General features: G+C 46.8%; 1 protein-coding gene across 6 annotated transcripts in view; it reads right to left on the bottom strand.

The window, feature by feature from the left end:
• Window positions 1-14,845, bottom strand: part of lrrk2 (leucine-rich repeat kinase 2) — a 67,394-nt gene that overhangs the window by 46,099 nt on the left and 6,450 nt on the right. For 3 of the 6 annotated variants that reach the window (XM_064929318.1, XM_064929319.1, XM_064929323.1), the window contains exons 5-24: window positions 13,890-14,024; window positions 11,473-11,607; window positions 10,684-10,815; window positions 10,381-10,500; window positions 9,629-9,792; window positions 9,408-9,490; window positions 9,195-9,319; window positions 8,803-8,932; window positions 7,935-8,059; window positions 7,540-7,673; window positions 6,383-6,527; window positions 5,891-6,030; window positions 5,669-5,797; window positions 5,337-5,507; window positions 3,359-3,623; window positions 2,947-3,135; window positions 1,173-1,288; window positions 893-983; window positions 587-798; window positions 194-444 (exon numbers count right to left, since the gene is read on the bottom strand). In XM_064929318.1, the coding sequence (XP_064785390.1) occupies window positions 194-444; window positions 587-798; window positions 893-983; window positions 1,173-1,288; window positions 2,947-3,135; window positions 3,359-3,623; window positions 5,337-5,507; window positions 5,669-5,797; window positions 5,891-6,030; window positions 6,383-6,527; window positions 7,540-7,673; window positions 7,935-8,059; window positions 8,803-8,932; window positions 9,195-9,319; window positions 9,408-9,490; window positions 9,629-9,792; window positions 10,381-10,500; window positions 10,684-10,815; window positions 11,473-11,607; window positions 13,890-14,024 (2,992 nt within the window). Of the gene's footprint in view, window positions 1-193; window positions 445-586; window positions 799-892; window positions 984-1,172; window positions 1,289-2,946; window positions 3,136-3,358; window positions 3,624-5,336; window positions 5,508-5,668; window positions 5,798-5,890; window positions 6,031-6,382; window positions 6,528-7,539; window positions 7,674-7,934; window positions 8,060-8,802; window positions 8,933-9,194; window positions 9,320-9,407; window positions 9,491-9,628; window positions 9,793-10,380; window positions 10,501-10,683; window positions 10,816-10,993; window positions 11,064-11,472; window positions 11,608-13,889; window positions 14,025-14,845 lie in introns of those variants that run through there. The other 3 variants (XM_064929320.1, XM_064929324.1, XM_064929321.1) reach the window with 2 other exon arrangements.

The raw sequence follows: 14,845 nt of genomic DNA, 5'->3' as shown, positions 1-14,845 counted from the left end.
AGAGTAGTTTTCTTTCTAATATTTTGAGGATTTAATTGAACCTGTCTAGTGCCAGATGGGTAAAATGTACGTTTGACAAAAACTAAAACACCAATTCCTGCTTTGTAATTATTTATAATATAATTTTGTGCCTATTACACAGCTAAAGTAAAACATTCAGCAGTGATCCAAAGAACTCCATTTCCCATCATACCCCTCGAGGGACAGCTCCTCCAGTCGCTCCATGGCCCGGCCCAGCTGGTGGGGGAAGGTGGTGATGTGGTTGTAGGACAGGTTGAGTTGCCGTAGCGACGGGCAGGTGACGGCGGGATCAAGGGTCAGAAGCGGGCCGACACAGTTACGTGACACGTTGAGCATGGTCAGTGAGGGCAGGGCCAGAAGCTCCGCTGGCAACGACTGCAACTGGTTGCCTTGGAGATCCAGACGCGTCAGACTCTTCAAGCTCTAAGAAGTATAATTATTATTATTTTGAAGTATTAAATAAACCATCGCAACAATAAATTATATAAAATGATGAATATTTCCCACCATTTTTACATTTTGCATCATCTATTCAACATTGAAGCATTCTGAACAGACCCCACACCTCACACAGCCCAGAGGGGAACTCTGATAGGCTGTTCTGGCTCAAGTCGAGTCGATACAGGTGCTCCAGCTGCTGTCGGACAGAACCCTCGCCCAACAAACACGACACAGAGTCCAGCTCATTCCCTGATAGGTCCAGCAGGCGGATCCACTCTCTGTCCCCGACCAGAGGGGAGGAGTTATACCCAGAGCTCAAGACTGGGGAGTGAATACCTGCAGTAGAAACAATAGAAAAATTGTATTACCATTGATATGATACCATTGATATTTTGAACAAGGCCAAGTAAAACTAATGTACTGTAAGTACCTTTCTGGTTAGGGGTTGTCCTGCCATACCTCCTCTGAAGTGGCTCGTTGAGCTCAACCTCACCCTGGACTCCCTTCGGCTGGATACAGGACTGTTTGATTGGTTAGTAAATTAATTGGTTAATTGGTAAATTGATTGGCACATATCTTAATTAATTCATTTATTGAAAGAGAGCGAGAGAGCAAGAAAGAGAGAAGGGGACAGTTAAGTTTTTTCTCTGAAATAGAGTAAGTTAAAAAAATAAACAATATTTCTATTGGTCGTAAAGAAGATAGTCCACCTCAGAGCTAAAGTGCCTGCGACGCCCGTTCTTCCTTTTCTGTGACCCTGCCCTCCACTCCTCTGACAAATCATTGGTGGACATGGGGGACAGTGCCAACGAAAGCGAATCACTTCCTGTGAAAATAAGGAGACATCCAGTAAGCAAGACATTCCCAAAATAAGGCAACTGTGGCCAATAATTAAGTCACCAAATTAGCTATTATAATCTCAGCAAAAAAAAGAAATGTACCTTTTTCAGGACCCTGTCTTGCAAAGATAATTCGTAAAACTAAACAAACTAACTTTACAGATCTTCATTGTAAAGGGTTTAAACACTGTCCAATTCAACAATTAATGAACATGCACCTGTGGAACGGTCGTTAACACACTAACAGCTTATAGACGATAGGCAATTAAGGTCACAGTTATGAAAACTTAGGACACTAAAGAGGCCTTTCTAATGACTCTGAAAAACACCAAAAGACAGATGCCCAATGTTCCTGCTCATCTGTGTGAACGTGCCTTAGGCATGCTGCAAGGAGGCATGAGGACTGCAGATGTGGCCAGGGCAATAAATTACAATGTCCGTACTGTGAGACGCCTAAGACAGCGCTGCAGTGAGACAGGACAGACAGCTATGGCAGACCACGTGTAACAACACCTGCACAGGATCGGTACATCCAAACATCACACCTGCGGGACAGGTACAGGATGGCAACAACAACTGCCCGAGTTACACCAGGAACACACAATCCCTCCATCAGTGCTCAGACTGTCTGCAATAGGCTGAGAGAGGCTGGACTGAGGGCTTGTAGGCCTGTTGTAAGGCAGGTCTTCACCAGACAACGTCTCCTATGGGCACAAACCCACCTTCGCTGGACCAGACAGGACTGGCAAAAAGTGCTCTCCACGGATGAGTCACAGTTTTGTCTCACCAGGGGTTGATGGTCAGATTTGCGTTTATCGTCAAAGGAATGAGCATTACACCGAGGCCTGTACTCTTGAGCGGGAACGATTTGGAGGTGGAGGGTCGGTCATGGTCTGGGGCGGTGTGTCACAGCATCATCGGACTGAGCTTGTTGTCACTGCAGGCAATCTCAACGCTGTGCGTTACAGGGAAGACACCCTCCTCCCTCATGGTACCCTTCTTCCTGCAGGCTCATCCTGACATGACCCTCCAGCATGACAATGTCGCCAGCCATACTGCTCGTTCTGTGCGTGATTCCGTGCTATGGCCAGCGAGGAGCCCGGATCTCAATCCCATTGAGCACATCGGGGACTTGTTGGATTGGAGGGTGAGGGCTAGGGCCATTCACCCAAGAAATGTCTGGGAATTTGCAGGTGCCCTGGTGGAAGAGTGGGGGAACATCTCACAGCAAGAACTGGCAAATCTGGTGCAAATGAGGAGATGCACTGCAGTACTTAATGCAGCTGGTGGCCACACCAGATACTGACTGTTACTTTTGATTTTGACCCCCCTTTGTTCAGGGACACATTATTCAATTTCTGTTAGTCACGTCTGTGGAACTTGTTCAGTTTATGTCTCAGTTGTTGAATCTTATGTTCATACAAATATATACACATGTTAAGTTTGATGAAAATAAATGCAGTTGACAGTGAGAGGATGTTTCTTTTTTGCTGAGTTTATTAGATACCAAATAACCTTGTTTAACTTTTGGTTATTTTTTACCAAGTGATTCCATTGTGATTATCAAGAGTGAGTAAAAAGTTTGAAAGAAACATGATTTGAACATTGACAAGGAGCGTTGTTCTGTGTGTCCCATGGTCCTCACCGTCACTCTCCATATCGTCGTTGAAGACCAGACTGTCCTCTAAAGACAGGAAGCTGGAGTCATCACTCTCATCTGACATGTACCCAGAGGTAAGGCAGGGGTCAGCTGGAGACCTGGGGGTGGAGGGGGTAGGGGTCGTCTTACCCCTCTGGAAGGATAACACGTACCGAGCTAAACACACACCCTTACCTGAAAACACAACACAGAGAACATCCTTTATCCCAGGTTTTTAACCCAAATACACATGCACACGTACAGTACATAACAAAATAAATCTTCTATTCATTCTAGATTGGAAATGTGTAGGCAATATGATAGCTACAGGTTTCCTTCAAAGAAGATATAGAGACCTACAGGAGAATCTAAGAAGGAGAGTCTATAACTGGAAATCAGCATCAGTGACTAGACTCACTTGTGCTGGAAGGTAGACTGTTGGCGCGACCTCGTTCAGCGAGCAGGGGGCTGAGCCAGGCAGCATCCACCCGACCCAGCCTGAACCCCCCCAGACAGAGGGCATTGTTGTTCAGGTCCAGCCCCAGACGCCCCAGTAGCTGGATGACCGCAGGGCCGTCCCCACGACGCACGCTGGCCCCCAGGGCCCCACGCAGGTGCTGCTCATGGACCCCTCGGCTGAGAAGCAGCACTACAAGCTGCAGAGGCCCGCCCTGCTCACACACCTGGGAGGGGATGCAGTGGGGAAGTGGTTGAGCAGGCGGGGGGGGGGGCTGGTACTGAGCTCCCAAAATGAAACTAATTTAGAAAATGTTTTGGGCAGCAGAGTCACCTCTGCTGCAAAGGATAAGTTCATGATTCCATGTGTTGTTTCATAGTTTATGTCTTCACAATTATTCCAAAATGTAGAAAATAATAAATATAAAGAAAAACCTTTGAATGAATAGGTGTGTCCAAACTATTGACTGGTAGTGTACATACAGTTGAAGTCAGAGGTTTATATATACTTAGGTTGGAGTCATTAAAACTAGTTTTTCAACCACTCCACAAATTTCTTGTTAACAAACTATAGTTTTGGCAAGTCAGTTAGGACATCTACTTTGTGCATGACACAAGTAAATTTTCCAACAATCCAACAATTTTTCCAACAATCCGGGTTGGTGCCCCCCCCCTTGGGTTGTGCCGTGGCGGAGATCTTTGTGGGCTATACTCGGCCTTGTCTCAGGATGGTATGTTGGTGGTTGAAGATATCTGTCTAGTGGTGTGGGGGCTGTGCTTTGGCAAAGTGGGTGTAGTTATATCCTGCCTGTTTGGTCCTGTCTGGGGGTACAGTGTCACAGTGTCTCCCGACCCCTCCTGTCTCAGCCTCCAGTATTTATGCTGCAGTAGTTTATGTGTCGGGGGGCTGGGGTCAGTTTGTTATATCTGGAGTATTTCTCCTGTCTTATCCGATGTCCTGTGTAAATTTAAGTATGCTCTCTCTAATTCTCTTTCTTTCTCTCAGAGGACCTGAGCCTTAGGACCATTCCTCAGGATTACCTGGCCTGATGCCTCCTTGCTGTCCCCAGTCCACCTGGCCGTGCTGCTGCTCCAGTTTCAACTGTTCTGCCTGCGGCTATGAAACCCTGACCTGTTCACTGGACGTGCTACCTGTCCCAGACCTGCGGTTTTCAACTCTCTAGAGACTGCAGGAGCGGTAGAGATACTCTGAATGATCGTCTTTGAAAAGCAGGAGAAGGGACTGGTGCACTTCACAAAATAGATGGCATCATGAGGAAGGAAAATTATGTGGATATATTGAAGCAACATCTCAAGACATCAGTCAGGAAGTTAAAGCTTGTTCGCAAATGGGTCTTCCAAATGGACAATGACCCCAACTATACTTCCAAAGTTGTGGTAAAATGGCTTAAGGACAACAAAGTCAAGGTATTGGAGTGGCCATCACAAAGCCCCGACCTCAATCCCATAGAAAATGTGTGGGCAGAACTGAAAAAGCGTGTGCAAGCAAGGAGGCCTACAAACCTGACTCAGTTACACCAGCTCTGTCAAGAGGAATGGGCCAAAATTCACCCAACTTATTGTGGGAAGCTTGTGGAAGGCTACCCAAAATGTTTGACCCAAGTTAAACAATTTAAAGGCAATGCTACCAAATACTAATTGAGTGCATGTAAACTTCTGGCCCACTGGGAATGTGATGAAAGAAAAGCTGAAATAAATAATTCTCTCTACTATTATTCTGACATTATTTCACATCCTTAAAATAAAGTGGTGATCCTAACTGACCTAAGACAGGGAATGTTTACTTGGATTAAATGTTGTGAATTGTGAAAAACTGAGTTTAAATGTATTTAGCTAAGGTGTATGTAAACTTCCAACTTCAACAATACACACACACACAAATCACATTTCATCAGATCCCCATAGAGATCATTGCTGACCTGGTATATGAGCGACTCGGTCTTGGTCTTCTTGTTGATGTCGGCTCCAAGCTGGATGAGACACTCAGCCATGAGCACATCCCCGTCCTTACAGGCCTTCTCCAGCATACTGTACCTCAGCTCTGCATCGCCACACATCTTGGACAGGGCCAGGCATGCAGCCTTACGCAGCTGGGAGAGCAAGAGAGAGACAAAGATGAGAGAGTGACAGTGAGAGAGAGAGAGGTGAGGGGATAACGGGGGGAGAAGGGGAAGTTATGAGATGGGTAAGAAAGAAGAAGACCAAGGATTACAGAGTATGAGAACAGACACACAGAAACACACATGCTTACCGGGTAGCTGCTCCGGTCAGGTGGTCCTTCTTTGAGCTGGAGGAAGATCTCTCTGTCAAAGCCTTCCCTCTGCAGCTCCCCTGCTGCCCCTGAGCAGGCATCCAGCATTCGGAGGGCCACCTGGAACCCCTATTTAGTTTTTAAAAAACGTGTGTCATTAATTGAAATAACTGGAAATCTTCTAGACAAATATGGCTATGAGGACTATAGAGGATTACTCACCTTTAACAGCATCTCTGTGTCCTCCCTGTACTGCAGGAGACTGGTAACGAGAACAGACGCCAGGACGGGAACTATCATTCTGGACAGCTTCTTCTTAGACACAAGGCAGTAGAGGAGGTTTAGACCCCAGTAGTGTATTTCTATTGAGGAGGCAGGAAGGGAGTCAGTGTATTTCTATTGAAGAGGCAGGAAGGGGGTCAGTGTAGTTCTATTAAAGAGGCAGGAAGGGAGTCAGTGTAGTTCTATTGAAGAGGCAGGAAGGGAGTCAGTGTATTTCTATTGAAGAGGCAGGAAGGGAGTCAGTGTAGTTCTATTACAGAGGCAGGAAGGGAGTCAGTGTATTTATATTGAAGAGGCAGGAAGGGAGTCAGGAGTCAGAGCTTTTATGTCTCTGCTTTACTTGTCTTTATTCATGCTACTTGACAAGGACAATGCACATTGATCGCCATTTCTGTAAATGATTTAGCAAGCAGTGTAACTACTCTCTCTCACCTCGTTCCCTCGGGAACATCTGTAGTGTGTGCAGCACAGTGTCTATCGCCCCCTGTTGACAGAGCAGGTCTACAGCACCAGAGCAGTCAGCCAGCGCAGACAGAACACGCAGGCCACACTCCTGGATGGCTGCACTGCTAATAAACTACCTCACAAACAACAAAAAGGTATATATTTTAAGGTGAGTCTATTATTAACAAGGATAACTGTGAATTCTAGGGACCAGGGATTGTGTTCCTAAATTGTCTCAGATTAGGAGTGCTGATCTAGTAACAGTTTTAGGATGTGCCTTTTAGATCACAATTGATAGGATTACAGGGACAGGGTGGACCTGATCCTTGATAGGATTACAGGGACAGGGTGGACCTGATCCTTGACAGGATTACAGGGACAGGGTGGACCTGATCCTTGATAGGGTTACAGGGACAGGGTGGACCTGATCCTTGATAGGGTTACAGGGACAGGGTGGACCTGATCCTTGATAGGATTACAGGGACAGGGTGGACCTGATCCTTGATAGGATTACAGGGACAGGGTGGACCTGATCCTTGATAGGATTACAGGGACAGGGTGGACCTGATCCTTGATAGGATTACAGGGACAGGGTGGACCTGATCCTTGATAGGATTACAGGGACAGGGTGGACCTGATCCTTGATAGGATTACAGGGACAGGGTGGACCTGATCCTTGATAGGATTACAGGGACAGGGTGGACCTGATCCTTGATAGGATTACAGGGACAGGGTGGACCTGATCCTTGATAGGATTACAGGGACAGGGTGGACCTGATCCTTGATAGGATTACAGGGACAGGGTGGACCTGATCCTTGATAGGATTACAGGGACAGGGTGGACCTGATCCTTGATAGGATTACAGGGACAGGGTGGACCTGATCCTTGATAGGGTTACAGGGACAGGGTGGACCTGATCCTTGATAGGATTACAGGGACAGGGTGGACCTGATCCTTGATAGGGTTACAGGGACAGGGTGGACCTGATCCTTGATAGGATTACAGGGACAGGGTGGACCTGATCCTTGATAGGATTACAGGGACAGGGTGGACCTGATCCTTGATCAATACTCCTACTGAGATGCTTTGTGAACACGGGCCCTGATTTGAGCAGGGAATGAATTGCATGGGGTGATATGATTACCCTGTTGAGTGTCTCGAGGTAGACTGTGTGGGCCCCCTCCACCACACTCTGGTTCTTCTGCACCCTCAGAGACACGTCCACTGTGTCTGGATCAGCCACAGACACACCGTGATCAGACACCCGCAAACTTCGATCTGCTCAAACACACAAAAGATGACCGAAAATACATTCAGATTTCATTAGCTAAATACAGCTGACGAAGACAAAAGGACTCCCTAGCAGTCTTGCTTTGGGCACTATGGCTGGAGCTTGATACACGTATGCACCTGCATGCACACTCGAAAATGCTTCAACACTTGTGAACACGTACACATACCTAAATACTTTTAAAAACACATGTAAATACTGGAACACTTGTACACCATAAGTGTTGACTGTCTATGTGCGTCTCCTACCAGGACAGAGGAAGGCCAGGCTGGCCCTCAGAGCTTCCAGCTGGACCTCAGGTATGAAGTTATGGACCTTCATGGCCCTAAGGATCTGACCCATGGCCATGTCCAGTTCATCCAGACTGGCCATCCTACAGAGAGAGGCAAGGGACATGAGTAGTACCATAGACCAGTGGTTCCCAAACCCCAAACCGTGGGGACCATTGGTCCCCCCCCCCAATAAATACAATAATCATTTTAAGGAACTCAGTCAGGCTTACTCTTGAAAATTGTAATAGTAGAATTCACAAGGTGCAATTTCCAAATTGGGAAGTGCATCAGCAGTTCCTCTTTTTATGTTAGTCATTACATATCTTCGAACTAAAGCAGTGATTGTCAATCCGGAGTACTGATACCCTAAACTAATAAGTTTGGAACATACTGTTAACCTGTATTTATACTGAATATTCTCATTGCGATCAAATCTGTTTTGTAAGACAGACCTGTTCCACAAGAGAAACCTGCTCCACAAGAGAAACCTGCTCCACAAGAGAAACAGGCTCCACAAGAGAAACCTGCTCCACAAGAGAAACCTGCTCCACAAGAGAAACCTGCTCCGCAAGAGAAACCTGCTCCGCAAGAGAAACCTGCTCCGCAAGAGAAACCTGCTCCGCAAGAGAAACCTGCTCCGCAAGAGAAACCTGCTCCGCAAGAGAAACCTGCTCCGCAAGAGAAACCTGTTCCGCAAGAGAAACCTGCTCCGCAAGAGAAACCTGCTCCGCAAGAGAAACCTGCTCCACAAGAGAAACCTGCTGAACCTCTTCAGAAGTTGACTGATGTCATTAGAATAAGCCCGCAACAGGAATGCGTAAATGTCAGTTGAAATGATTCCTACCTTCCCTTGAAGAGCAGGTGGAGCAGTTTGCATCCACCTGCGGAGACCTCTGGAGAGGACAGATGTCTCTTCATCATCTCCACCACGTTCACATGGAGGCCGTTGGACAACAACAGAGATCGCATTTTACCTGCAAGCACACGCACACACACACACACACACACACACACACACACACACACACACACACACACACACACACACACACACACACACACACACACACACACACACACACACACACACACACACACACACACACACACACACACACACACACACACACACACACAGTTAAATCTTTAGCAGTAATAAGCAGAGGCTGAAGCCTGACCTGACTGAATGTCACCTCAGACAGTTGATGGGTAGTAACAGGAGCTAGTCCGACTCACTATTGTAGGTGATGAGTGTTCCCATGGCGCTGGCAGCAGCCTGGAACACCCCAGGGGAGGAGGAGTGGAGCAGCATGGCAGCCATGATCTGTCTGTGGACTGGTGTCCTGGGGAGCACACCATCACTGTCAATCACAATACCAGCAAGATTGTAAACGCTTAAGCGAATGGTCAATGACTACACCATGAGGAGAGCTCATGCTAACGGACTACCTTCCATCTTGCTCTTCTGTGGAATGGTGCCATGACTCGCTGCCATGCAATAGCAGGCTGTGTATGGCCCAACATGCAGCTTCCTAGGGGGGAGATGGTTAGAAACAGAAAGAGAGAGATGAGGACAGACAGAAAGAGGGAAGAGTAGTAGGACAGTGACTAAAATGTCAATATAAGATTAGCTAATAGATGATGTGTGATATAAAGTGCTGAGGACTTACCTGCACTGTGGAATCAGCAGCATGGACCTCCAGAGCTCTGCAGCAGGCCTCCATCCAGCACAACCCCACATCATCCACCACCTCATCCTTACCTCTGTTCTCCTCAGCCTCTCCCTCCTCCATCCCTTCATTCACCACAGCTTTGCTCTGCACTATGGTTTCAGCTGAGTGGACGAGAAACAGGAAACAACTGTGGTGAGCCAGGTGTGAAGAAAGATGTGTGTGTGTGTTTCAAGTTTCATTAGCCGCATCTACGAGTGGTATACACCGTCCAAAAAAATGCTTACAACAATAAGAGGTAATAAAATATAAGAATATGGCCTCCAGAGTGGAGCAGCGGTCTAAGACACTGCAGTGCTTGATCCGTCATTACAGATCCGGGTTCGATCCCGGGCTGAGGCCCAGCGTCGTCCGGGTTAGGGGAGGGTTTGGCCAGCCGGGAATTTATTCAGGTGCCTTAGGAAATAGATGTTGCTACCTCTTGACAACTTAGAACTTGTGACTCTTTACTGCTGTCCCGTTGATGTGGATTCGGGGCATATTCCCTCCTATGCTTCCTGAAGTCAACAATCAACTCCTCTGTTTTGCTGACATTGACGGACAGCTTGTTGTCACGACACCACAATGCCAGTTCACTTACCTCCTCCCTTTAGGCTGACCTGTTGTCCTTTTGGCCTAAAACCGTGGTGCAGTCAACAAACTATGTGTGTGTGTGTGTGTGTGTGTGTGTGTGTGTGTGTGTGTGTACTCACTGAGGGCAGCCAGACAGGAGAGTGCAGCAGCTTGTAGAGTGGCGTTCTCAGGGTAAGTCAAACAGGCTCTTACAGTGACCCTATGCACCCCATTCAGCACCAGAATACTACAATATCTTTCTGAAAGAGATACATTGAACTATTGGTGAGGGGTGTGTTTGTGGTGTCCGGGGGGTTTCCCCAGACTCATCGCTTAACTTTACAACAAGTTGCAGGGCTGTCGTGTGGCTGAAAAACAAATAAAGTATTTTGCCTTTAAATCCTACTGCTCATGACCTCTGACCCTTTGACCCTGGAACTGACCTGATGTAAACTTCCTGAACAGACAGCAGCCGACCTCCTGCAGTGCCTCGGCCTCTGGGAACAACTCCATGGCTCCAGCCACCACACTGTAACACCTCTCTCCCCCCGACATCAGGATCTCCACGTTACTGGCTGTGATTGATTGAATGATAGATTAATACTTCATTGATCCCCAAAGGGAAACTCAATGTCAGCAGCAAATGAAACAGACAAGAAGGGTTGCCAAATTCTGGTAACTTTCTGAAAAGTCCCAGATTTTCCAGAAATCCAGGTTGGAGCCTGGAGGATTCCCGGATTGCTTACTTATTACCTCCTCATTCCATCGTCCAACTAGGATTTCTGGCAAACGTGGATATTTTGAGAAAGTTGCCAGAATTGTGCAACCCTACAGAAAAGACAGAAAAAAGAACACAGTCTGAAAAAGAAGTGGCATGATACACGAGGTACACAGACATCAGAGAACAACAACAACATGGTGATTTCCCATACCACACAGAAAACAGGCTTGACATTGGGTCAACTCAAATGAAGATAATCATTGTGAGGAGTGAGACAAGAACCTAACTATATGTTTACTGAGAAAATCTACCAATCTTCGAGAAAAGGCTCAAATCTAATTAATTGTTTTCAGTGGGCCTAGCAGCCAGAATATAAATTATAAATCATTTATTTGGTCCCAGAAATACTGTCCGAGAAAGGAATGTGAGAAAAATAAGAGAAAAAGCAGCAAAGAGGGGTGGGGGTGGGGTAAACAGACCCGTTGTGTATTCTTCTTCATTGGGGACTTACCAGGACCTGCTAGAGGAAGGAGTACCTTCATGGCCTGCAGAAACAGGTCTTCACTGTCGTGAAAATGGTGGAGAGCGCCTAGAACCACACTGTGGTCCTGGTTCTCCAGAAACTCTACCAGGTCGTCATCAGACACTGCCAACAAAGAGATGCCCACAACATCAGTCAGAGTATGAAAGAGTATGCCTGAAAAATCCCAGGACACATTAAAAAAATCCCCAAAGGACTTCTTTGCAGATTCTGTTAGCAAGGTAAAATCCCCAATTTGCAGTGCAGCCTAGGTATCTCCACTGGTGACTAGGTATCTCCACTGGTGACTAGGTATCTCCACTGGTGACTAGGTATCTCCACTGGTGACTAGGTATCTCCACTGGTGACTAGGACTCTCCACTGGTGACTAGGTATCTCCACTGGTGACTAGGTATCTCCAGTGGTGACTAGGTATCTCCACTGGTGACTAGGACTCTCCACTGGTGACTAGGTATCTCCACTGGTGACTAGGTATCTCCACTGGTGACTAGGTATCTCCACTGGTGACTAGGTATCTCCACTGGTGACTAGGAATCTCCAGTGGTGACTAGGTATCTCCAGTGGTGACTAGGAATCTCCAGTGGTGACTAGGTACCTCCAGTGGTGACTAGGTACCTCCACTGGTGACTAGGTACCTCCACTGGTGACTAGGTATCTCCACTGGTGACTAGGTATCTCCACTGGTGACTAGGTATCTCCACTGGTGACTAGGTATCTCCACTGGTGACTAGGTACCTCCACTGGTGACTAGGTATCTCCACTGGTGACTAGGTATCTCCACTGGTGACTAGGTATCTCCACTGGTGACTAGGAATCTCCAGTGGTGACTAGGACTCTCCACTGGTGACTAGGTATCTCCACTGGTGACTAGGTATCTCCACTGGTGACTAGGAATCTCCAGTGGTGACTAGGACTCTCCACTGGTGACTAGGTATCTCCACTGGTGACTAGGAATCTCCAGTGGTGACTAGGTATCTCCACTGGTGACTAGGTATCTCCACTGGTGACTAGGTATCTCCACTGGTGACTAGGTATCTCCACTGGTGACTAGGTACCTCCACTGGTGACTAGGTATCTCCACTGGTGACTAGGTATCTCCACTGGTGACTAGGTATCTCCACTGGTGACTAGGTATCTCCACTGGTGACTAGGTATCTCCACTGGTGACTAGGAATCTCCAGTGGTGACTAGGTATCTCCACTGGTGACTAGGAATCTCCAGTGGTGACTAGGACTCTCCACTGGTGACTAGGTATCTCCACTGGTGACTAGGAATCTCCAGTGGTGACTAGGAATCTCCAGTGGTGACTAGGAATCTCCAGTGGTGACTAGGAATCTCCAGTGGTGACTAGGTATCTCCAGTGGTGACTAGGTATCTCCAGTGGTGACTAGGTATCTCCAGTGGTGACTAGGAATCTCCAGTGGTGACTAGGAATCTCCAGTGGTGACTAGGTACCTCCAGTGGTGACTAGGTACCTCCACTGGTGACTAGGTACCTCCACTGGTGACTAGGTATCTCCACTGGTGACTAGGTATCTCTACTGGTGACTAGGTATCTCCACTGGTGACTAGGTATCTCCACTAGTGACTAGGAATCTACACTGAGTGAACAATACATTAAGAACACCTGCTCTTTCCATGACATTGACTGATTAGGGGAATCCAGGTGAAAACTATGATCCCTTATTGATGTCACTTGATAAATCCACTTTAATTAGTGTAGATGAAGAGGAGAAGACAGGTTAAACAAGGATTGTTAAGCTTCAAGACAATTGAGACATGGATTGTGTATGTGTGCACTTCAGAGGGTGAATGGGCACGACAAAATATGGAAGTGCCTTTGAATGGGGTATGGTAGTGGGTACCAGGCACACCGGTTTGTGTCAAGAACTACAACGCTTCTGAGTTTTCACAATCAACAGTTTTCTGTGTCTATTTTTTAAATTTTATTTTACCTTTATGTAACTAGGCAAGTCAGTTAAGAACAAATTCTTATTTTCAATGATGGCCTAGGAACAGTGGGTTAACTGCCTGTTCAGGGGCAGAACGACACATTTGTACCTTGTCAGTTCAGGAGTTTGAACTTGCAACCTTCCGGTTGACTAGTCCAACGCTCTAACCACTAGGCTGTCCAACGCTCTAACCACTAGGCTACCCTGCCGCCCCGTCTATCAAGAATGGTCCACCACCCAAAGGCCACCCAGCCAACTTGACACAAATGCAGGAAGCATTGGAGTCAACATGGTCCAGCATCCCTGTGGAACGCTTTCGACACCTTGTAGAGTCCATGCCCTGACGAATTGAGGCAGTTCTGAGGGCAAAAGAGGAGGTGCAACTCAATTTTGGGAAGGTGTCCCTAATGTTTTCTAGACTCAGTGTATATCTCACCTCTGTCCAGTAGCAGCTGGAGACCACGGCAGCCCTGAATCTGAACCTCCTCACTGGAGGGGAAAGTCTTCATCCCCTCAACGATCAAACTAAACACATCCTCTTCCTCATCCCGAATCAACAACATGATCACATCTAGACACAGAGAAAAAAACATCTGGTGACACTTGAATTGAATCTGACCCCACAGTGCTAATGTTTAATCACTTGTTATAAGCATGCATGAGCCTTATTAATGTCTTGTCAAAAGGTTTCTATAATGTTGTGTATCAAAATATAGACTTATTTACACAGGATCATAGACATTTTTGATGCATTGCTTCACTGCTTAAGGACACTTTGACCTTTCGCCCATAGAGGAACTGAAAGCTTCTAGGTTCACTTCCTACCTTGTAAATAACCCCCCCCCCCCCCCAAGGACAGTCCTAGAAACTCCTGTGCTGTGTGCACATTTCTGTCTCGCTTAACCTTCACTTAATACTGATACTGTACTGTCCCTTTGACTAAAGAGAGGGTTGGAGTGGTGGGGAGAGGGGACCACGTGACCTAATTCAATTTGCTGCATTCTAAGGGCTCCTTGGCAACCATGGGTATGATGTCATATCTATTATATGATCTGTCAATAACTGAAAAGAATTGACTGAGGGCGGAAATCGACAGACAGAGCGACTTTAAGATGAGATACGCCGAGTCAGACAATATGATGAATTGATTATCTTGATGACAATAAATAGAGAGGACACTATTGGCCTGAGGGCTGGTAGTGGAGTACAGGTACAAGACATGGACAATTAAAACACTGTCTGATAGTATAATATACCACTTGTTGTTGCAGTTTCTGCCTGGAATGGGGGGGGTGGGCTGCCATTCCTATCACTTGAGCACGATCGGAACATCCCCTCCTTACAGACACAAAGTGCAGAAACAAGTGATACACTGTCATGTTTGTCTGTTTA

The sequence above is a fragment of the Oncorhynchus masou genome, chromosome 22 (assembly GCF_036934945.1).
Source record: "Oncorhynchus masou masou isolate Uvic2021 chromosome 22, UVic_Omas_1.1, whole genome shotgun sequence".
Lineage (NCBI taxonomy): Eukaryota > Metazoa > Chordata > Actinopteri > Salmoniformes > Salmonidae > Oncorhynchus > Oncorhynchus masou.
Note: the sequence above shows the minus strand (reverse complement) of the source record. Positions and strands in the feature narration are given on the sequence as shown.